This window comes from Panthera onca, chromosome B2, assembly GCF_046562875.1.
Source record: "Panthera onca isolate mPanOnc1 chromosome B2, mPanOnc1 haplotype 2, whole genome shotgun sequence".
In the NCBI taxonomy this organism is placed as follows: domain Eukaryota; kingdom Metazoa; phylum Chordata; class Mammalia; order Carnivora; family Felidae; genus Panthera; species Panthera onca.
The window spans coordinates 64,712,709-64,738,422 of NC_138343.1; the positions used below are offsets into that span (position 1 = coordinate 64,712,709).

General features: G+C 35.3%; 1 protein-coding gene across 44 annotated transcripts in view; it reads left to right on the forward strand.

Annotated features, from left to right (window-relative positions):
- The window catches only part of RIMS1 (regulating synaptic membrane exocytosis 1), a 490,576-nt gene that overhangs the window by 22,401 nt on the left and 442,461 nt on the right, over positions 1-25,714 (forward strand). For 2 of the 44 annotated variants that reach the window (XM_078447074.2, XM_078447077.2), the window contains exon 1: positions 4,523-4,708. The exons of the other annotated variants lie outside the window; for them this stretch is intronic. In XM_078447074.2, the coding sequence (XP_078303200.1) occupies positions 4,653-4,708 (56 nt within the window). In that variant the 5' untranslated portion in view covers positions 4,523-4,652. Of the gene's footprint in view, positions 1-4,522; positions 4,709-25,714 lie in introns of those variants that run through there. 44 annotated transcript variants of the gene reach the window in all.

Here is a 25,714-nt window from a genome sequence, read left to right on the forward strand (position 1 = left end):
ATAAAATTTATGCTGTTTGGATCAGAAAAAAATTAGTATAGACTCAGCCTTTTATTAAATGCAATTTGGGCTCTGAAATGTGTACTTCCTGGCACTCCTCATATTGTGGATGTTATGCTTTCTGCCCCTCCTCTCATAGAACACAGGTGCAGCCTAGATGAGGAGTCAACCTCTTTCTAAACACTGATTATTTTCTTTTTTTTTAAAGAATTTTTTTTTTTTTCTCAACGTTTTTTATTTATTTTTGGGACAGAGAGAGACAGAGCATGAACGGGGGAGGGGCAGAGAGAGAGGGAGACACAGAATCGGAAACAGGCTCCAGGCTCCGAGCCATCAACCCAGAGCCTGACGCGGGGCTCGAACTCACGGACCGCGAGATCGTGACCTGGCTGAAGTCGGCCGCTTAACCGACTGCGCCACCCAGGCGCCCCTAAACACTGATTATTTTCTATAAGGTGGATGGTCAGAGGATTTCAGGATGACTGTCTACGCCTCCATTTAGAGATCTAAACTGTAGCAGAGGAGAATTAATTTACACATGGGAAATAAGTTTTTTAGTAAGATGGCTATGGTGGAAGGCTGTGAAAATCAGAGAGAGAGAGAGGGGGAGAGAGAGAGAGAGACATTTCTCTACACATACTTTTTCCTTGATCAGGAGAAAATTAAAAATAACTGCCTATTTGATAGACTATCAGATAAACTGATAGTCTAAGGCTTAAGGGGGAAATACAAACATTTCATATTTTAAAAATATATAATTTTAGAGGCATGGCGAGAAAAGTAAAACAAAGGTTTCGGTGTATTTGTCTGACTGTGGAAGCTTTGGAACAGTGAAATATTATGCATTTTTGGACTGGACATATTTTAGTCAGTATGCTGGCTGTGAGATCCCTGGGCCGACAACAGGGTCTGGCATGGTCACTGGTGGCCAGTTGGTGCACAATGTCCAGTCCATGAATACACACTGGGCCACATTATGCTTACCAAACTCTTGGACTATTATAATTTTTTAACCAGGCATGAAGTCTCATATTGTGTATTGATAATTTGCAATTATTAATGCTCATAATTCTTTTAAGAATTTAGAGCAGTTTTTTTAACAGATTTTTAAGACACTGAAGTGAAGGATTTATATTTATTAAGGCCATCTTGCAAAATTCAACCAAATGCCTGCTACTGCTGCTGCGAATTATCGCCCACATTGTATGACTTGAACTTATTTCCTACTCACTTTTGTGGTCTTACCAAGGCACTTATCCCCCCTGCTCTGTTCCCTATCTTTTGTGATCTGGGATTGCTTTTAGAGATGCTTCATGTACAGTTTTGATGATGTATGAGACACACAGTATCATTTTCCAGAGTATTTTTGCCTATATACTCTGTGCTTTATGTAAAATACAGACACAGCAAACAAAGGAATTTAGTTTTAAGTGAATTTGGATATATCTAAGAAGATGTGTGAAAGGTGCCCTCTGATAGCTTGAAGTTTGCCCCAAGCCAAAAAATTAAATAATTTTTTTTACTATGCTTTTGTCTAGTAAATAGAAAAGAAGAACTCGAGGAGAGCTAGCAGTTACAGAGGATGAGATGAGTCTGTCAGTTAGGACAGACTTCAGGAGTAAGACTGTATTGGAGGAGAATGCAAGAGATCAGGGGGAAAATTTTCCGCTAAAGCTCTACAAAGGTGAAGTGACAGTGGAATCAAATCTAATTTAGGTTCCATGGGCAGTGTAGTAGGTAAGGTGAAATTTGAGGATTGTTGAAATTTTACTTTGGAAAACTCCTTTGGAAAAATCCACACTGAAGGCAAACCATATCTCTCTTCTATTCCACACAGACAGTTTGCCCTCTGGCATTGCATAAAGCAGCCCTGTTGAGCACCAGATTATATAGTTGTGTTTTAAGGTCTGCATTGGATAAAAAAAATATGTGTCTGTGTGTCATTGAATTTATTGAATACTACACAGTCTCACTCAACTGGAGAGGTATTCTGTGGATGAAAGACAGGAACTGAGATTGCCCTTGCGTAGAAGATTCCCATGTTCACTCAGAGTAAATGCTTATGGAGAGAATTGGAATGGTGAATGGATTCCTGCCCACTATTTAAACAATTTCCTATTTCTCTCTCTGTCATATGGTTAAATTCTCATAAGTTAAATGCTTATATAATGCAAATGTGCTATTTTTGTGGTCAGCTGGCAATAGCCAGCATCCCCTAGTTCCTCATACTAGGAGGAATTTTCTTGATGGATTTAGCACTGGAAATAAAAATATCCACTGGTAAAGATTTCTCTCTTCAAGATGGATTACACCTATAGAAATAGGCTAGACTTGTTCTCACAAAACCTTATTCAATGTAACTTTGAAACATACAAAACTGTTGAAACCTTTGATTCCTTAATAAATATCAATCTGAAGGTAGAGGATTGAAGGGTACTTATTTGTCAAAAATCTGTTGATATTTGCAAAGTGTAAGATACCATCTGGTCCTGGTGAGTCATTGTATAGCAAAGAACACATGTTGTAGACCTTTATAGGGCTTCCACTTGAATCTGGCCTTGCTGTTTCTCTTACATTTTATAGCTCTTAAATTTGACCTCATCACATATCCTTTAAGACCTTTGGGAGTGGACTCCTATCAGTGGGGGCTTCAACTGAAAGGATGAAATCCTGTCTCCTTTCTAGTGCCACAACTCTTGTATTCAGTGTCAAGGAGAGTAGCCTTATGTTCTCAAATTTTTGCTGCTCTCTCTATATAAGATTTACAGATAGATATAAGATTTTTTATTAAATCTTCAAGTTCATATCCTGAAACTAGTCATTTGAGCCAAAGAAGAATTTGGAATTAGCTATAGAAAATATCCAAAAATGAAGTAGGCTTAAAAACTGTCATTCAACCTTGCCTTTTCTATAGTCTATGAAGCTATATCAGGAAGCAATATAAGAATATATTTCAACGAGGCAGGGACAGCTCTTTTGTTTTAGGTCATACATTTTTTTGCTTGGTCCAAATATGTTTTATTGAAGCCTTTGAAAACATAATCTCTTATACTGAAATGAATTCTTCACATTTTACCATTCCTTCCATCTCCAGGTTCATTATTTCTTGTGCCATTGTGCCTCTAATAAAGCAAACATAAAACATTGATGTGTAAAATATTGGAATAGAATTTAAGTATTCTGTTTTATTGCTGTTGTTTATCATAATTTCTGTCACATAATAAATATTTTCATATTTATCTTCACTGAGTCTTCTTTCATATGCTAACATATTTATTTAAAATGTCATAGCATTTCCCCCAAGGGTGGTCCCATAATCTTCCCCAAACAATGACTTGTTGCAATGACAAGGAACCTCTTTAATGGTAAAGAAGGTGCTCAAGAGGTCTTGATGAAACATTTGACAAATATTAGCCCTTAGAAATGAACACAAGCTTAAACATCCAATTTAATTGAACAAATATTTATTGAGTAAGTATTATGTGTCAGGTACTGAATCATATTGCCCAACAGAAAAATCTATTAGTAAAAAAAATAGAACTTTAAAGGGAGAAAAGCATTTGCTGTCTTCTGTGAACCCAGCAGCATGGGAAAGAAGGATTTGATGTTTCAGTATTATTTTGCAAACAAAAGACAAATACCTTTATTACAAAATCCTAGGTGAAAACAAATGTGAAAAATGGACTTCATGAAAGCTTCTTGAATTTCACACACTCTCCTTTGTTCTGAAAACAACTGACTGCAATCAGGTATGGTTTGAACTTTTTAAGGGGAATGGACTCAGATCTCCCTTTTCTTTATTTAACCGAAAGCTACTTTGATCCAATGATTAAATCTATGTGCTAATGCCTTACTACAACCACAAAGTTTCTGAACAGTAGAGTGTATGTTTTGGGTTAAAAGACCTATTATACTTATTTGAAATATGAGAAATATTTTGTTATTTAAAAGACTATTAATATAATTTTATGTTGCAAAATATTTGTAAACAAGAGTCTTATAGTAGAATGTACCTGGGAGAAAGTTAGGCTTACTTAGCTCATTGAACAGTATGACAGATGGACAAACTGACATAGATGCTCAAAGGAGAGGCTGGAAGGCTGAAAGGAGAGGGTAGTTGGTAGACAATCAGGTATATTTTGAAAAACACTGATTTTTTAGACTTTGATATTGTCTTTGCGGGAATTAATGTATCTTTTTATAAATTTTATAATCTTAAGTGTGCCTGAAGAATATATTCCACACCTCTTTCCCCAGTCTGTTTCTGTCTATACTGGGATTTTTGTAATATAACACCCTTAAATAGAGAACAGTTGCATCTAATCCTATTTAAAATGGTTGCTAAGGGACTATTCATAGGAGCTTAGAAATGACTCAAGATCTCCCTTTAAGGAGTAAAGGAGAAAAATCAAAGAAAAGAAAATATATAGAAAGAATTTTGACATACGGGTTTGTGTCATGTGGTTTCTGGTATTTAGGATGTACGAATCCTTTCCCAGTCTGTGAAGTTCTGGGACCATTGAGCCCTGAACCTTCTCCTAGCATGCTGGTCTCCTGTATTCCTGAAGACTCCCATGGGAAAATAGGTTTACACAGCTGAGTTTGGGGTGAGAGGGATACTTTCTTTCTCTACAACTCAGGTGTGGTAGAAAATGATGGCTAAAGTTTTGATCCATGTCTCTGCTAACCAACTCCTTCAGAAGAGGAGGTAAGGGCAGTTGCTGGGTGAAGTGGGGGATAAAACTAGCTGGGCAACTGTGCTCAGTTCTTTCATGCCCATTTCAGAAAACATAGAGACCTGTTTCATGGTGCTCTGTTTTTTGTTGCTGTTGTTGTTTCAGGATGAATGTGTAATATATTTTTTCTTCATTTGTGACAGTGATTTTTAGATTACTTTGTGACTAGGAAAATGAACTCTAGGGCTTGCCATAGACCAGGTGATGTATATGTCTACTATAAACATTGCCTTTCTATTTTTGCCAGTTGCAAATATTCAGGAGTTTATTAGAAGGAACTTTGAATGCCAAATCAGAAATTTCTTCTGACATACAGAAAGGTAGAGATCTCTTTGCCCACAAAACATTTAAGAATGGAAATGAGGGCCTTTTAAAAATCAAAACTTGGCCAGAGATTATACAGCAAAGAACATAGTGGAAAAACTTCTAATCCTAAGTAAAGAAGTTAGGGTACATTAGTTCTCAAAGCTATGGTGAGATTAAATATGAAACTTTAATAACAAAGGTGTAAATTTATCCTTAGACGTTTGTATTTAAAATAAGGGCTAAATACCTTTGTTTATATACCACTGGTAGTTAATACTTACTGATTATAAAATACAGAGTTATTGTTCTATAAAGCTACCAAAATCAGGTGGGAAATTGTTAGAGTCTCCATCTCATTTTGTTAGGCAGCTTTGCGATCTAAGGCACCATAATTCATTATTTGCTCTATAGGGTGCAAACCTACCTCACTGATTGTTAGCCTCTCAGATCTAAACAAATCAAAAATTAGAAAACATAAAACATGCTAGAAATTTAGGGCCTCTGTTGCTGCATTTAGGTTGTTTGAGGGTCAGGGTCATCCTAAGTTGATCACCTTTGTGCTTCTTGCAGCACTATAAAAGTACCTTAAATACAGTGGCCACAAAAAATATTTGTTGACCAAGTGAATTTAACTATATAAGAATTTATACTACTTTGATTTAATCCTGTTCAAACAACTTGATTTTAATAATGATAATACCAATTGCAACCAGGCATAATATTGTTAAATTATGCATACAAACCCAAGGCTTCCTTTTCTTATATATGGGGATCATTCAGTGTTTTCCTATTAATTTAAACCTCTATCCACCTATACATTTACATTGACAACTTGTTTTATTTATAAGATATCCTAACTAATGTTAGGATAACATTAAAATCTGCACACATATTTTTTTTTTCCTTTCCAGGTCTTTTTTATGTTTCCCCAATCCTGTCACATATGTTTCTCATCTTTGCCTCCACTTTCTCTCCAACTATGGCCAGGCTGCTCCAGAAAAAAATCAGTCTAGTGACATATGAGGTAATCTGCCTTTCTTTAAACAACAATACTGAATGTAAAAGGCCAGCATCATGGATATGTTTGCTCTGTCCAGGCTATTTTCCAGGTGTCCACATGCCTTTTTTTTTTTTTTTGAACACCTAAGTGTCTCTCTCACTCAAGAATATCCACTATCGTTTGTCCTACAGAGGCTGTTTCTTCTCCCTCATGTATTAGAAACAGGGTGTAGTTACTGAGAATGTCAGAGCTTGGGCAAGTTACTTAACCTCTCTGTGTTTTAATTTCCTTTTGTTAGAGGATTGTTTGGAGGATTAAATCAATTAATATTTATAAAGCACTTAAAAGAGGGGTGAGCACATAGTAAACATTATCAAATTACTTTATAAATTAAATAAAAATAACTGTGGAGAAAAATTAGTGTTGAGAAAAACTGTGGTATTTGAGAATTAGAGTAAGGATTCCTCACTTCCAATACAAAGTTTGGATTCCTGTGAATTAGTGTTTGGTGAGGCTGGAATGAGTACTAGGCAGAGCTTTTCAAACTGATAGATCAAGTAATTTCCAGTAAAAGCCAGCTAGAATAACTAGCATTCAAAAAATCATTTCATGGATTGGTGTGTTTGAGGGAGACTTTATAAACTGTTTCCAGTGTTAAAGAGCATTTTACCTTAGATGAACCCATTGCCCTGCTGAGCAATAATGAAATTTGACTTTTCCATGTTCTTTCTAAATTTTTTTTAATGTTTATTTATTTTTGAGAGAGAGTGCAAGCCAGGGAGGAGCGGGGGGAGGGGGAGGGGCAGAGAGAGAGGGAGACACAGAATCAGAAGCAGAGCCCCAGGCTCTGAGCTATGTGGGGCTGGAACCAACGAGCTGTGAGATCATGACCTGAGCTGAAGTTGGATGCTTAACCGACTGAGCCACCCAGGCTCCCCTTCCATGTTCTTTCTAAAAATTCACTGTCTGATCTTCTTCCAGTGGTTAATGATTGGTATTTGTTTTTGTAAGAATTCATCCTATTTTTGAATAATCATAAGCTGATTTTTAAATTAACCTTATAAAATTATTATGGTTTAGATATCTGAGCATATTATTAATTTGCTATTCTGCAATTCATTTATGAAGAACCAGGATTACATTTTAAAAAATGTCTTGAAAATCCAAAATGGATGTTGCTTAGTTAGCAAATTGTATCTCAAAGACTTTATTCATAGGCAAACCCTTTGTGGTCTCACACTGAGCATGTTTGTTCTAACTTGTTTAGGTTATGATTTGATTAATCAGTTAAGTTAATTAGTCATTTATTGCCAATTAGGAGAGGAAGGAGAACAACTGGAGGCAGGTATTCTCTTACTTATTCACTCAGTACTTATTTACCAAATGCCTACAGTTCAGGGAATATTACAATACAGTGACAACCAGACAAAGTTCCTACCCTCATGGAACTTATATTCTAGTGAAGTAAATGCATGATCTGATGGAATTGGAGTCACTTATATTCCAGTGGTTGAGTAAAGATCTGCTACTTACTATGTGACCATGCCAAATTTTTAAAACTCTCTGTATTTCTATTTCTCTATATGTGTAGTGAGAATAATAAAATTACTTACTTCATAGGATTGTTTTGAAGATTAAATGAGTTAGTATATGAACTGTGCTTAAAATAATGCCTGGCATACTGTATCAAGTAAGGATATAAATTGGAGGAAGGTAGGGTAAAGGAGACTATTCAGCACTCTATTGTAGGCATTCAGGTAAGAGATGCTTATAGCTTAAACTAGAGTAGTAGTAAAGAGGGGTTGATGAGTAGAGATTGAGTGCAAGATATATACCAAAGGTTGATAAGAGTTTCTTTGATTTGAGGGGGTGTGAATAAAATAAAGGAGTCAAGAATGATGCCAGTTTTGTGCCTGAGCACCCAAATGATCAAGGTCCCATTTACTGAGATGGTGTACATTTGGAGAAGAAGTCTAATTGGACCAAGAGTTCGGTTTGGAACATGATAACATTGAAATGCTGATTAGATATACAGCTGAAAATACCCAATAGGTAGTTGAATATTCAAGTTTGGAGTGTACGAATGCATTGGGGCTGGGACTACAAATTTGGAGTGTTCAGATTATAGATATTTTGGCAAGCCATGGAGCTTGGGTTTGATTATCAGGACTAGGGGTAGACAGAGAAGAGAAGAGGTTTGAAGATTGAGCTATAGGATAGCTAATTTTTAGATGTAGACAAGAGGAAGTGGAGCCAGTAAAGGAGACAGAAAAGAGGTGACAAATGAGATAGGAAGAAGACTAGAAAAGTGTGGAATCATAGAAGCCAAGTGAAGAAACAGTTTTAAGAAGGGGAGAGTGAAAAAGTCTCTGAATATTCCTCTGAATATTTCTGAGGAACAGACTAACAGTGAGGGCTGAGAGTTGCCTGTTGGATTTGACAATGTGAAGATCAGTAGTACCCTTGTCAAGAGCAGGCACCTTGGAATAGTTAAAACACCAAAACATAATTTGTTGAGTGGATTCAAGACAGAATAGGAAACTGCAAAGATGGATAACTCCTTTGAAGAATTTTGATATAAAAGTGGCAGAGAAATAGGGTGTTATTTGGAAAGGATGTGGGGTTAAGTTTCTCTTTTTTAAAGGGAGTTACTATCACAAGTCTGTGTGTTATTAAGAATGAGCCAAACAAGAGTTTAAAAGAAAAACTTTAGTGGTGTAAAGGAGAGAAGGGATAATTATAGGATTAAAATCCTTGAATAGGTAAGAAAGGATGAACATGAGCAGAAAGAAGGAGGAGGAGTAGTCTGTAAATATGAGCAAGGACAGTTTACCTATTATAACTGAGAAGAGGTGTATTAAAAGGGCACAGATACAGAAAGTGGTAGATGTGAAAGTTACGGGGAAATGTGGAAATTCTCTTTTGCTCACATCCCATCTCAGAGACACAGTGATCAGCTGGGAGCAATGAGAAGGTAGGAGATGCTAGAGGAGAAAGAAAATGCAAAACAGTGGCTTCAGAGGGCAGGTGAATAAATTTGCCAGAAAAATGTAGAGAGTTGCCAGCAATACTGAGGACTTATTTGAGGTTTGAGATCATAAGTTTAATTTGAATTCAGTTACTAGGGTATGTGGTTTTTTTCTCCAGCCATGGTCAGCTGTTTTTAAACAAGGGGTGAGTGGAAAGTTAGATTTAACCAGGGTTAGAGTTTCTCCAAGTGTCTATGAACACTCAATAGAAGGGCAGATGCTGATGGTGTATTTCACACTGTGATAATAGTGAATCATGGTTCATGAAATCTATGTGGATAAGGGGATAGAGTCAATGAATTGTAGGTATTTCTGGGCTAAAGAATTGTGAATAAGGGTTTCTAGAGTGAGTGAATGAGTAGAAGAGAAAGTAATGTTGAGAGAGTGGAATGTTTAAAGTTGAGAACTGATAATAGCAGGGTCCAACATGTGACCATGGCATTGGGTAACTGAGTTGTGTCAGTGAGCCAGATCACTGGGGAAGAGAAGTCAATCACCTGAGTCCAGTGGTTGGATGAAGCATCTACATGAGCACCGAAATTGCTGACTGATGTTTTAGTCTGTTTGGGCTGCAGTAACAAAGTCTGCATAGGCTGGGTTGGCTTATAAACAACAGAAATTTATTTTTCACAATTCAGAAGGCTGGATGCCTGAGCTCAGAGTGTCAATACAGTCTGGTTCTGGTGAGAGCCCTCTTCCAGGTTGCAGACTGCCATCTTTTTGCTCCTTCTTCACATGGAAGAAGGGACAAAAGAGCTCTCTGGGGTCCCTTTTATAAAGGCATGTGCTCCACCCTAATGACCTAATTACCTTCCAAGGTGTCACCCCCTAATACCATCACATGGGGGGTTAGGATTTCAGTATATGAATTTGGGGAAAGGCACAAACATACAGTCCATTGCAACTGCTGACAGAAACAGTGGTAAAGAGAAGGAGAGTAAGTCACTGCAAAAATCTTTAGTGCCTGGGGGTTTGTCTCCAGGAAGCAAGAAAGCAGATTGGTAGTTATGTAGGTTCATGGCATCGCTAACTTTTTAAAAACTTTTCTAGGGAGGAGAGAGTTTAGCACCTGTGATATTCAGGTACCTCAGGAGATCAAAAGATTCATCAGATAAGACATCTTAAAGAGTTTGAAGTCATTTTGTAGAGGAGATAAGAAAACTGCATGAGTAATTTAAAATCAAGGTAATATGTGATACAAGAAACAATAGAGGTATAGCTCAGTCACAAAGGAGATTTAGCAGAAGAGTCTACTTTGAGATGGCAGAATCCAGGGGGAGCTTTTTGCAAGAGGTGTCTTTTGGGTCGATTTGAAGGCTGGCAAGGATTTGAGCACAGAGATAGGAAAGAGGGATCTTCACACATAGGGAAGAATGTAAGCAAAGGCATGGAAATAAGGAATTACAGGCACGCAGCAAGTAGTTCATTTGTGCTTCCAGGATGCATAAAGACGATGAAAAAAAGGAGAACTGGGTAGTATGATTGGGGCCAGATAAAGCGAATCTAATTCCAAACAAGGACTTTTTTGTTCCATAAGCAGCAAGGAGTGGAGTATGACTTAAAGGCACACTGAAATCGTTGAGCAAAAGAATGACATGGTTCAGTGTGGGCTTCAGGAAGAGAAATTATGTATCTAAATCTCCAATTGATAGAGGAGGAAGACTCTAGGAAAAAGAGACAAGTTAATAGCACAGTCAGGGAGTAATTTATATTTGCTTTATAACTTACAAACATTGACTGTGGTTGGTACTCGTACTAATAGTGGCATTGGAAAAGGATTGGTGAGGACAAATTAATAAAATATAATAGAGATTCAGTCAATAAATGTTGACAACATTTGGATGTAGTATTGAGAAGAGGAGAAAGGAAAGCCAAGAAAATGACAAGGTTTTGACATTAGCTGATATGAAGGAACATGATATCATAAATAAAGGACAAAGGAAGAAAAGGACCAAGCATGAGTGGGAAGATTATCAGTTCAGTTTTGGCATATTGAGTTGACATCCCCCTAGCATCCAAATATAGTTATTTAGCAGGTAGTTTGAAGCTTAAGACTGGCACTTGGTAGTCATCAGTGTATTGCTGTTGGTGGAAGTCATGAGACTGGGTAAGAATGCTGAAGAAAGGATAAATGTAAGAGAGAAGTAGGTGGTATCAATGATAGGTCATTGTGGCACATTTTTATTATGGGGGAAGAATGAGAGGAAATAGCCAGAGATTGAGGCAGATAAGGGGTAGTGAGGTCAGCTCAGCTACAGAGCAAGTCTGTCAGACTGTAATGCCACTGAATCCAAGAAAAAAAAGGGATTAAAAAAAAAAAAAAAAGAATGAAGGAGCTACTTAATTATATCAAAGGATCCAGAGGGGTTAAGAACAAGAACTGAAATATACTGTTAGCTTTTGTAACTAAGAAATCACAATTGATGAATGATAGCAAAACATCAATGACAGTAACAACCACCACTACAGCTTCAACCTTGACTATGATCAATACAACGGCACTATTTTACCACCAGGAGAAAAAACAGACAGTAAAAACACCATAAACATGAGAATGTACTCAAATTTATAGCTGACTGGGTCCAGTTACTATGAGATTCAAAGAGCGCAACTTATTTCAGCAGGCTCTGAAAGAATTAGGAAATTATTATATAATTGATGTTATAGTATTCAAACATGTTTTAAGAAAAGATCACTTCACATTAAAAATAGTCATGTACCAATGTTAATTTTTTTTGTATAATATTTTGTGTATAATGAAAAATTAAGAGAGACTGAGCAAAGGTTGATGGAATTTCTCCTTGCTATCTTTGTAACTTTTCTATAAATCTAAAATTACCCTAGATTAAAAAGTTTATTTTAAAGGTGCCTCTGTGACTCAGTTGGTTGAGCTTCTGACTCTTGATTTTGGCTCAGGTCATGATTCCAGGGTCATGGAATTGAGCCCTGTATTGGGCTCTGCGCTGAATATGGAGGCTGCTTAAGATTCTCTCTCTCCCTCTGTCCCTCTCCCCTGCTTATGCTCTCTCTCCCTAAAATTAAAAAATTAAAATAAAAATTAAAAAATTAAAAAAACATTTCTTTTTAAATTAAAAAAAAAGTTTATTTACAAAAATGTGACCCAACAAATCCAGTGGTATATATGTAAATTTTCAACCCAAATAGCTAAATGAATAAACTTCTGGTGCTTATATAGGTAAATTTTAATTAATGAAAATTTTATAAGAACTAACTCATTCCACTGGTGTTTTTATACAAATTACGGTCTGGAGATGACAACTGGTGTTGTTGAGACAAATTACTGTTCAGAGACTAAAGAGTGATACTGAATAAAATATCCTTCAAGTCACTTATTTTTTTAGTTGACTTTGAGATCTATAGGCTAAATAGGCTATAGACTCCAAGTGAACCTATTTTCACAATGAAATTGACTTTCATTGAAAGTCAATGAAATTGAAGTTTTGTTTTTGTATTTTCTTTTTTTCATAAAAATAATGAATTTATGTTTTTTTCTTGCTAGAGTACTTAAACCAGAAAACGGCATGTGCTTACTGTTTACAAAGTGTTCCAACTTAAAAAAAAAATAGTATTCATTTGCTTTTGCTAGGACATATTTCAGCTTAGTGGGTAATGATTTGCATGTATAATTCACATTAACCAAAAGCAAAGCCATCCTCCTGGAAGCCCTGGATAGAAGGACATCTGTGTAGTCAGGCAGCATGACCTATCTCTGGCCTCAATGAAGCCAGTGAGGTTATTTAAAAAAAAAAAAATTCTAGTCTTGAATACATTCCATTCTTCAGCCAGTTTCTTGCTAAGGGAAGTTAAAGTTTCACACTCCAACTTTCTAATACAGTGTATTAAACTTTCCAGATAATTTCAACCACCTTTATGCCCCTCTTTGTGGTATGACTTGTGCTGAGCATAGTGATTTACAAATGTGGACTCTACACTTTGGGCTCTTGTAGAGTCACATTCATTTACTTGCATTGTGGTCATATAAAAGGTTTGCCTACTATATTAGCAAGTATGGAAGCCAAAATTGCCTATGAAAAAGGGATAGCAAATTATTGAAAGCTTTTTTCTTATGCAAGTATTGAATTATTCAAATTCTAAAATTTACTTGCATATTACACTGTTGGTAGTGGGAACCACAAATATGAAACTAATCATTTTATACAAATGACAAAAAAGGAACCAGTTTTGGTCTGTGCTTTGCAAATGCAGTTGAAGAAAATATCTACCACAGCTTGTGGTATTTCCTTTATGAGAATCCCTAGTGATAACTCTTCTTTGGTTTCTTTTCCACTACTTACTACAAGCACTTGTTTTGTTTGTTATTTAATGGATATTTCAAATTTTTGTTTTGGCTACTAGGAAAATCAGAATAAAACTTGTATCTTACCTTTAACCACTGTGTTGGACCTAAGAGCATACATTATGTATACTTACTCATTTCAACCTGTTTTCTTACCCTTATTGTCACTTTGTTCTAATATTTTCTCTCCTTCTCTCTCTCTCTCATACATACACATATGCACATTTATGCATTTCAAAGAAATGCATTTCATTGAAAGAATTTTTCAAATTCTTTTTTTAATTGTGATAAAATATATATAACTTAATCTTTATCATTTCAATTCTTTGTAAGTATACAACTCAATGGCATGACATATATTCACAATGTTGTGTAATTTTCACCACTATCCATAGCCAACTCTTTTTATTCATCCCTAACAAAAACTCTGTGTCCATTAAATAATTCCCCCTTCCTCCTCCTCTCATTCCCTGGAAACTTCTATTTTTTGTGCCTATGAATGTACCTATTTAGATATCTATTCTTGTAAGTAGAATCATACATTATTTATACTTTTGTGCCAGGCTTATTTGACTAACAGTGTTTTAAGGTTCATCCATGTAGTGTATATCAAAATTCCATTTTTTAAAATAGCTGAATAATATTCCCTCAAATCCTTTTTGAAAAAAAGTCAAAGTTTAAAGAAGGAGGAAGAGGGGAAAGATGGAGAATTAAATACAATAAAATATGGGAATATGCCCAGAATGTAGTAAGTACACCACAAAAATAAAAACATGAAAAAAATATTGATGTTACTTTGCTAGAAACTAAGAGCTACCCCTGGGATAAACTGTGAGATAGATGAAATTAATATTTAAGACTTTTCTCCTTCTACTCTCAGGGCCTCTCTTTCTCCCATAAACATGTGAGAGTGGGGGAGGGGCAGAGAGTGAGGGGGAGAGGGAGAATCCTAAGCAGGCTCCACAGTGTCAGGGCAGAGCCCAACATAGGGCTTGAACTCACAAACTGCGAGATCATGACCTGAGCTGAAATCAAGAGTCAGATGCTTAACCAATTGAGCCACCCAGCTACCCCTGCTTCTTATTTTTAGATATTAAATTTCCTCCTTTTGAAGAATGTTCTGTAACAGAGCTCGTCTATGAAAGGAACTGTGCCGTCTTGACATGTGGAATGTCTGGAACCTAATAGGTATTTAATGAACACTCCTGAGTGCATGCATCAAGGCAAAAAATCGTAATATACAGTATGTTTTTACAATGCTAATGGGTTAATTGGGAATAATTTGGGAAGATTACTTATTCCACTTTTGCGGTTTCTCTGTTATCTTTCATTTGGGATTATAACACCTTTAAACAATTGGATTTGTAGATTTGGACAACTAATTATCTATCCCTCTGCTTGACCTTATCCATTCCTTGCCTTGTCTCTCTAGCTGTGATGTGGTGAAATTAATGTGATAATATGTAATTTAGAGCTCCATTTATTATTTGTAAGATGGAGATAATAAGACATAAAAGAGTTTTTATGAGAAAAGAAATTGGGAAAGGGTCAGGCATCTGATAAATTAAATGTTATTTTCCTTATCTTTTGTTTGAATTGGGAATTGTCAAAAGGCTGTGAAGCAAGAAGTATAAATACAATTGATAAAAGTGATTTAATAGACAATTGGTATTCCATTAAGTGGGAATATTTGTTTGATGTGGTGTGTGAAAAATGACTACTTAGATGAAATATTTAATGACAGTGTTGGCTGATACCATAGATTACAGCATTCTACAACAGAATTTGTGAGTGGTGCAAAGGCACAAGGTAGTCCAGCTATTTAAGGGGTGCCTGAGAGGCTCAGTTGGTTAAGTGTTGACTTTTGGTTTTGGCCCAGGTCATGATTTCACGGCTTGTGGGATTGAGCCCTGCGTCAGTCTTGATGCTGACAGCGTGGAGCCTGCTTGGGATTCTCTCTCTCTCTCTCTCTCTCTCTCTCTCTCTCTCTCTCTCTGTCTTCAATTTCTCTGCCCCTCTCTGCCCCTGCCCTGCTTACAAGTGCATGTGCATTCTCTCTCATTCTCTCTCAAAATAAATAAAGCTTTTTTTTTTTAAAAAGATAGCTGCATTTTTATATAGTCTAATTTGAAGAAATGCAGAAAAACTTAGACACCAAAATGAAGTTATAACCTTGTAAAGACACTCAAAACTAAGAATTATTAGTCTGAGTGGTTATGATTTTGGTTAGCTGTGTTGTTGCCTCACCTAATATCTTATTTTACAGATTTCATCTCTGTGGTTTTAAAGCTGTTATTCCTGATATTTCTTCTTTATAGCAACCATAGACCCCATTATATGTTTAATCAGTTAAGTGGAGAATTGGTAAAGTGTTCAATTAATTCAGCCAGTTTAGACATGAATTTGGGATTATTCAAATCAAAATAGATTTCTGCTCTAAGGAACTTTTTCATATATATTGATACAAATGTCTTCTATCTCAGTTTCACATTAATAATGTAGATGTAAATTTAAGGATCCAATATTATCAAGTATGATAGGATATAATGCCCATTAAAAACACAACTGTAGAATCAAATACATAAAGCTAATGCAGTCTTTAGAAGCCCACATTAATCTCTGCTCGGTATTGAACAAACAAACCTGAAACATTTTCTCATGTCCTCAGCAGAATCAAAGACCAAATGTTGCTTGCAGTTAAGGGAATAGTTGATATCTCTCAACATTTATGGAATTCAAAATATAATAGTAGCCCAAACACTTGTACTGGTTCATAGCAGCCTGGTAACTTTTATATTAGTCATGACAAGAATTTTACATAGATACATTTCATGGTATTTAGAAAAGCAGTATATTAATGTTAATTAATAGCCATGTAGACCATTGAATATCACAAGTATTATGATGGGTGTATGATACAATGATATGATGAGTAAGGTATTAAATGCATTTCACATATTAGAAAACTGTGTGGCACTCACACACCCAATAAGAGGCAAACCAAGATATATCCTAAATCTGTTTAGATTCAAAGTCAGTGTTCTGTTTAGTTTGCCGTATTTCCACTCCAGGATGGCTCCATTCCAAGATGAACTTTGTTTGAACTGATTAGAGGTGAAGAAAGAAGGCAGAAGAAATTAAAAAATAAATGAGTGGCAATTAAAAATTTATATTTCTCATACACTTTTCCTCTATGATGGAGAAATGGGGAGACAACAAGAATATCCTTCAGTCACCTGTATACTGCTTTACCCTTACCTTCAAGCAACCATGTCTTTTAAACTGACAGAGCATAGCTATTTATATATAAACCTAGCAGAGTTGCTCTAACGGATAAAGACATTTGGAGTATTTAGACCTGACTGACTCACAATTTTCTTACTTGTTATTGTGCAATTCTGTGCAATGGTTTGTAAAATTATTACAGCTAACTGCATAACATAATAAACTCAAACAATGTTGAATATGTATTAGTGTATCCTGTGATGAATAAAGAGCCACAGTGAATTAGAATTGAAAGGCTAGTTTTGACTGATTTAAAAGGTAGATGTTATTAACTGACTGATGAGGCAAAATTCAGTGAAATTTCTAAGGGCCTGCAGAATGGAGTGTATGACTGTGAACTTTGGGTGTGTGAATGTCCAGTAAGTTTTTTCTTTGATTACATATTAGGGAAATATATTATTCAATAGTATTGAAGGATATGATTTAATTGCCAGAGAAATCTACACTCTAATGTACTGGTCATATAACACGCAATGGTTATTTCTTATTTTGGGGCTAATGGCATCATTATCACAAAAATTTATATAGTAAAGCAAAAATTAGAGACCAATTTATCACATTTGAAAATTAATAGATTAAATTGGCAGATAAGTAGAATGCATTTATAAATTGCCGTTTGGGCAGTTTTCTTTCTGAAATGGTACAGTCCCATATAAAATTCTACACTTGTTTTATGATTGAAGTCATGGAAGATTCTTCATATGCTTCATAAGCTAGCAAGTTAGTATGCACTGTAGAAATTGTGGAAATCAGAAATCTAAAATCTTCAAGTAAAAGAAGGCATGTTCATTGTTCTTTAAAAAAATGAGCAATATGTGAGTGTACGATGAAAAGAGAAACTCTTTCCTCAATCCTAACTACATTCTGTAGTGTGTGATGATTTTAAACATCGTTCATTGTATATATAAACAAATTTATAGGTATTTATATATGCATTCATATATACAATTATAACAGAGAACTCATTTCATTCAAACTGTTCTAAAATCTCATCCCCCCCGCCCCCCGCCCACCACCAACTTAACTGTATCTTGGTCCTAGACATGTTTTCATTCAGAATGTATAGGATAACATTATTTTTAATGTTATCCACCATTATGCATGTAAAACTGTTTATTTGACCAATACTTTATTTATTGTTTCTCTTCATTATTTTAAATAATGCTAAAAGAACATCTTTTCAATGTATACCCCCTAAAGTGATTAAATTTGAGTTGATTTCCTCTAACTTTTATTTAATTATTTTATGGAGGGTATGTTAAAATCAATATGGATCACTGAATTATGGAAACTTAGGAAAAAGGACGTATGTGAACTAAAACTGCACCCATGAGTAACAATTTATATCTATATATTCTTTATGAACCAATCATATATACAATAAACCAGCTAACACGCTCCTTTCCTTCATTAAGGCCTTGAACTCCTAGATAGTACTGCTTAGTTCTTCTCTATCTTGGCAACACATTAGATTTTTAAAATCTTGATACCTAGAATGCACCAACTAAATTGGATTCTCTAGGGGTAAGACCCAAGCTTTGTAAGCCTCCAGTTGACCCCAGTGTGCAACCAGTCTTGAAAACCACTGACTCAAAAGAGTAACTTGTTTTGAATGAGATGTTTCCTGGAGAGAAATAGAGAGGACGCAAGAAAAAAATCCAGTAAATCAGTCTCTCATCAGGAATTTAATATATGTGAAGAACATGTCTGCATAAGGCTAATTTTGTGCAAGAGACTGAAAGTCTCCACTTTCTGGCTTAACTTGGTTAGTGGAGGTAAAGGAAGAAATTGCAGCATCTTGCTGTGCACAAAACTCGTCCTATTACCAGCCATAATTGCTTGTTGTACGTCTTCCTCACAGAAGTTGTTTAGGTTGCATTTTATATTTTCTATTTATTGTCATCACTCTTCAATTTATACTTCTCTCCCCTGGTAGAAGTTACTCTCCTTGAAAGCAGGGCTTCAGGCTGTTTCCATTTAGGGCTGCACCGCTAGATTCAGGTGGAGTGCTGACACAATTGGCACTTGATCACTATTGGCTCCATGAATTAATGACTAGCACTCTGGTACTTCAAAGGAGGGTAAAAGGTAGTCAGAGAATAGAGGTGACTGCCTGGGGAGCAGATTGCTTTTGTTTTCACTCTTTCAAAACTCTTGTATGCCAGGTAGAGAACGAGTGTATTTTACTTGAAGAGATATCAGATTGTATTTCACTTAAAAGTGGAATTTTCTGTAAGAAAAATGTTCTGGAGTAAGGTGATTTTACAACATATACAAATGGGAGAAAGTGAGAAAATGACAATAATGAAGAAGATTATTGGGAGGAAAAAAAGACATTTAAAATGGTAGTGAGTACATTCTTTAGGAAGGTAGGAAACTATTACATACTTTCTCAAAAGCTTGTCTTGTGTTTAGGCAAGAAATAATTTGACCAAAATTGGTCCTATCAGAAGAGGAAAGGTTTGGCATGGAATGAAGATGGCATCTAAAGGAAACTGGAAGGGTTAGTTCAGAACTGGAAGGAGGTATTGAAACAAAATTATAAGAAAATATTCTAAAAGTTCAATTGAGACAGCTAAAAACATGAAAGCATGAAAATTATCATGTTTAATATCCAATATTAAAATTAACAGGACAGGCATCCCTTGTAAAAGAATAAGAATGATTTTAATATGCTCCAGGGCTGTAAAACCGTGGTTTGAAATATCTAATTTACTTGTTGGAACAAGAATAGAATGTTTCAGTCTACCTTTGCAAATTTTTATTTCATATTTGAGGAAATTGTGAATAATATCTTAGGGATCAAAGGCATTATACAGATGATGACAAATACTGTCCAATTAAGATGGATTTGATTTTACTACTGTGTAAATTCAGAAATAGGAAAGTCCCAAGAGTATGGGAATAAAGGTGTGAGTACATGAAGATATGGATGTAGAAAAGGAAAGTATTTTCTGTTATGTTTAGAGCCATGATTATCTTCAATAAATCATTTATTCCCTGTATTTATTTCTTATACTTTTATGTCCATACTTATTTTTATAATTTTACTATGACCTTTTCCCCACAAAAACTAGGTCACTTTTATGCAGTTGTTTTTATTCTCCAGTTTATAATTTTTTGTCATAAACATCTTCAGTTGTCCTTGTGTTATCATTGTTTTTCAATCATGATCAATGTTCTATATAGGCCTCACTAAGAATGTCTTTGCTCACAGATAAAGGATCAGCATTTGTGGCTCCAGTGGCCACTTTAAAATAGAATTTTTTTCTTTCTTTTGAGTTTTTGTTTAAATTCCACTTAACATACAATGTAACATTAGTTTCAGGTATACAATTTAGTGGTTCAACACTTCCATACAACACCTCGTGCTTATCACAAGTGCACTACTTAATCCCTATCACCTATTTAACCCATCCCCCCATCCACTTCCCCTCTGGTAACTATCAGTTCTCTATAGTCAAGAGTCTGTTTCTTGGTTTACCTCCTTCTCTCTTATTTTTTCCCTCTGCTTGTCTGTTTTGTTTCTTAAATTCCACATATGAATGAAATCATATAGTATTTGTCTTTTTCTGACTTATTTTGCTTAGCATAATACTGCTTAGCTCCATCCATGTCATTGCAGATAGCAAGATTTCACTCTTTTTGATGGCTGAGTAATACTCAATTACATATATATATATATATATATATATATATGTACACATATATATGTATACACACACACACACACACACACCCCACATCTTCTTTACCCATTCATTAGTGGATGGACATTTGGCTGTTTCCATAGTTTGGGTATTGTAGATAATGCTGCTATAAACATTGGGGCACATGTATCTCTTTGAATTAGTATTTTTGTATTCTTTGTGTGAATACCTAGTAATGCAATTGCTGGATCATCGTGTAGTTATATTTTCAACTCTTTAAGGAACTTCCATACTGTTTTTCAGAGTGGCTGCACCAATCTGCATTCCCACCAACAGTGTAGGAGAGTTCCCTTTCTCCACATCCTCACCAACAACTGTAAAACAGAACTTAAGGGCAACACTTTGTTAAAAGTAATGATCTCAATAAGAGAAAATAAACTAGATAGACTGTGGAAATGTATGTTATTTATTATTTTATAGTGTTTTCATTTTTAGTAATACTGTTTCTTATTTTATGCCTTTTTAGGGAGAGAATTAGCATTTTAATAATGTTAAGTGATGGCCTTAAGAAAATTTCTAATTGCTATTTAAAGATATATTTTAAGACTACTTAAATGTGAAATCTTCCATCTCAATTTATTTTAGAATATTTTGCAAATTAAGATAATAATTTTATGATTAATACACAAGAAGATACTGTAATAAAACCTAAATCCAATGAAATTTGGTATGTTCAGTATGATAGTCTTACAGATTTTAGGAGTTATGAACCTTTCATAAAATCAGAACTATATTGCTGGTGTAAAGACCCTAGAGATTAGTCAGTCCATTACCCTGTTTTACAAATGAAAAATTGAGGCCCAACAGGTGGTTACTTAGAGTGCTATGAGCCATGAATAGAATCCAAGCTGCTTTGATTCCTAGGCTTCTAGTCTTCTGTGTCATGTTTTACTGATTTTTAAGTGAATCAGGCCCAAATATTCGTCCTCTACAACTTCCCTTTTCATTAGCAAACTCAGAATTTCTTTTTCACCATGAAAATAAAAATTATCCTCCTCCTCCACTTTAAAGCTTGTCTGAAGATGTACAAATGGAAATAATGTTAGCACAGGCTAAACTGCAAGACATCTGGTGTAAGTATTTAGATTATATTAAGGTAAAGGTCAGGTTTGGAAAAGTCAGAAGGGATTAAAAACAAAACCTATGTGAGCGCTGAGACTGGAATCCACTGAAAATATAAATCAAAGATTGGCTACATATTGACCCTTTTTGATTATAAAGCCACTAAAAAGAGAAATAAATACCTGAATAATTAAATAACTTACTGCTGTCACTAATATTTTTGCCTTTGGGAATAGATTTTTTCTTTACTTATAGTTTCATGTATTTGTATATAAGTCCTATTCAAAACACCGAACTCAAATACATGGACCCTAAGGAACTTAGTTCTCTCCAGTCAAAACTGGGAATTTCCAAATAATTTCATCAGAAAGTTACTATTTTTACATTTAAAAGGGTCATGTAAGACCTCAGGAGAAATACTTGCTTAATGTTGTATATTTAAATACAGGGCATTTATATCAAAACTCTAATTTACATATGCTTATGAAATATAAGAAAGAGCAGAAAGAAAGTCTGACAGGAATATTTTAAGAGTTGACCCAAAGGGGTATCTGGGTGGCTCAGTCAGTTAAGCGTCCCACTTTGGCTCAGGTCATGATCTCACTGCTTGTGCGTTCGAGCCCCGTGTTGGGATCTGTGCTGACAGCTCAGAGCCTGGAGCCTGCTTCGGGATTCTGTCTCCATCTCTCTCTGCCCCTACCCCACTTGTTCTCTCTCTCTCTCTCTCTCTCTCTCTCTCTCTCAGATATAAATAAAAATTAAAAATTTTTTAAAAAGAAGAATTGACCCAAAGAAACATAACCTTTTTTGCAATGAGTAGGCTTTACCATGTATAAAGAAATTTAAGGATAGCCATTCATAGGCAAATTAGATAATGTATCATCTAATAATAATGATGAATTTATCATTAGTGAGGATTAATGGATATTATTCTAGGATACATATCTTGACATATAAATGTTGTATAACATGCCTGGGACTTTTAAAATAATTTATAGATGGGAAGATCCCTAGGATAAAATTTTATAGAGTACAATTGGGAAGTATGTTAATTTGGGGGAATAAATGTGATGCAAGTTACATATTTGGATAAAATTGTGAAAAGATTAGAGGAAGGGAACCTAAATTAAAGACTCTTTATTGAGCTCCTAGTGTTCCTTTTTTTTCTTAGAAATATCTGTTGAGTACATACTTATGTGGCAGGAATTGTACTGTGTATGCATTGGAAGATATAACAGTGACCCAAATGGACAATAATCCTTGCCTTACAGAACTTAACATTCAAGTGATACATACTTCTTATGTCAAAGGTATATCATCAGTGCTTTGAATACTTACAAAGAATGGGGTAATAAGGAGTGAGGTAGAGTATGGAGAGAAAAAGGAATAGAATTGAGAGTGATGAATGCCAAAAAATTGTCGAAGAGAAGTAGACTAAGTTCTGGGGCTATCTCTGTTGTGGAACTTTCTCCAACTCAACTTCCATGTGAAGCATTCTCTCATGTACCATGGTATGTCGGTTTTCACCTCTACACTCTGTTTCTCCATATGTTTTCTTGCCTTTTCTCTCCACTTGACTCTGAGCTGCTTTGGGCTGTTAATCTTTGTATCTCAGAACCAACCATGATGCCTGGTACACATGGGTTCTCTACCATATTTGTTTAATTAATATTAATATCAGTTATCAGACAAAGTATTCACTTGTGGAAAAGCCTGCATCTCTGTATTTGACCATCTGGATTATATTGGAAACTGACTTGGACTTTTTTTGACTGAAAAGTTAAGGTTGAAAATATCTTTACCTTTGAATTTTTAAGAAGAAACACCAGAGAAGGGAGAAGAGATACTGTAAGGGAAGGATTTTAGCTGCCCCACTTCCTCCAGATAATGTCTATCAGTGCTTCCTCAATTGCAAATAAATACAATTGTATTAAAAAAAAAACTATGTGAATTTAGCTTCAAAATAGTTTCATAGGTCTATCTTCCAACTGAATTTCCAGTTCAATATAGTCATCTCAGACCTGCTACTATCAAGTGACTAGGTACTGGAAATATTTTCAAATCATAGGAACACTTTAATATATCTTTAAATTATTTAATAATTTTATAAAAACACAATCTGCAAGACACCACCACCAACAACTCCATACAACCCAGACCTCTCACTTTGTGGGCCTTACTAGATACTAAAGGGAAATCCATACTTCAAATGTAGTGCAAGGGAAAATGTACTTGAATTAGTGCCTGGAGAATTCTCCCACCTCTTCAAGTTTCTATGATAAGTACTGTTTTAAGTTCTCTCTCAACTCGGTACAGAAGATCTGAGATGTGGGAGTAAAAGAATGAAAATCAGTGTATGCTTAATTCAAACAGTTAAAATTAAATTTCAGGAGTTCCCTAGAAGAATTTTGTATCAACCTGACCTAGTATCACCTCTGGTATTTGCTTCTGCAAATCATTTAAAACATGTTAAAACATGTCTTTTGTTTCAAGTTTATAGTCAAAGTGGTTTGAAAACTACTGGTGCCAAACATGAAAGTCAGAGTTGGAAATGGAACATATCAACACTGAACATAGGTTGTGATGAATCACAGTTTGTTACCTTTCAATAATTACAATTATCTACCTAGAAATACTATACTGTACTCAGTCATCTTCCCTAGCTGTTTAACTTACTTGCCACTCAAAAAATTTCTGGTACTGTTATATGTTTGTTTTTAGGTTGTAATATTAATACTCTTCAATATTTTTTCCTTACCAATTATCTGTTAATTGACATATATGTGTCTTTTGAGATAAATATAGTACCTTGTTAATCGCATTAATTGTAAGTGGGCATTGGTAGTGTCACTGGGATTTATAGATTAGTCACTGAGGGGACGTAGGGAAGTTGATGTCAGTTGGATTATAATAATGATACTAATTGAAGAGAGAAAAAAAATGCAGACTTTGATCCTGGACTCTGAATCCTAGGGATAGCTATTGAATGGCACCAGATTACCTGCTGCTTAATATTAAACATCCCAAACATGGTGTTGTTTTGCCTTCACACTTGTGTGATTATTGGAGCTTTAAAAACCTCTGTGATTGTTAACTGTATTGAGACCAATGTTAAACTAAGCATAGTGAATAAAAAGACAAAGGAAAGTAACTATAGTTAGTGTGGGGGAAAAAAAAGAAAGAAAAGCATATTCAGAGAGAAAAAAGCATAAGTTGGCCAGAGGAGTTGATTTCCTGGTGGTTTTCTTTCAGTTCTGCATGAGACAAGAGAATAACGTAAAGCATTATCCTTTTTCCCTCACTTCCCAGACAAATACTTAATTTAGGATTATACTGAAAACTCTTGAATTCAAGCAGAGGTGAGAAGTGAATATTTTATCAAGTCAAATGGATTTCCCTTCCCCATCTTATTCTGTAAACCAGAAAAGATAAATTTATGTATCAATTAAAAATGTCAGAACACAATCTTACCTGATTTAAGTGCTGTGGATTATTTTCCATATCATGTTCTTTTTAGTATCATGTATTTTCACATATGTGCTGTCATCATTTTGGTAAGAAAAACATGAAGAAAACTGTATAATCACATAATTACCCTTTGGAAAAAATTTCAAAAACATAGGGCTCTCTCAACAATCTGATGGTTACCAGAGGGGAGGAGAGTGGGAGATGGCTTAAATAGGGGATGGTGATTAAGGAGTGCACTTGTGGGGCGCCTGGGTGGCTCAGTCGGTTGAGCGTCCGACTTCGGCTCAGGTCATGATCTCACAGTCTGTGGGTTCAAGCCCCGCGTCAGGCTCTGTGCTGACAGCTCAGAGCCTGGAGCTGTTTCCAATCCTGTGTCTCCCTCTCTCTCTCTGCCCCTCCCCCAGTCTCACTTTGTCTCACTCTGTCTCTCAAAAATAAATAACTATAAAAAAAAAATTAAAAAAAAAAGGAGTGCACTTGTGATGAGCACAGGGTGATGTATGAAACTGTTGAATTACTATATTGTACACCTGAAACTAATATAACACTGTATGTTAACTAACTGTAATTAAAATAAAAACTTAATAAAAGTATTTTTAAAAAAGCATAGGGTTCTCTCAGTAAAATATACTCTGGCTTAGACATACATGATAGGTGGGTGAACTACAGAAGCAAAACAGCTTGCTTTTGCTGGGGAGAGAGAAGAGCCAGCATGCGGTTGCCACTCAGCCCCATATGTTTATATCTCTCTCCCAGTTTATTGCTATAGCCCTCTTCTCTGACTGAGACCCAGCCTGAAA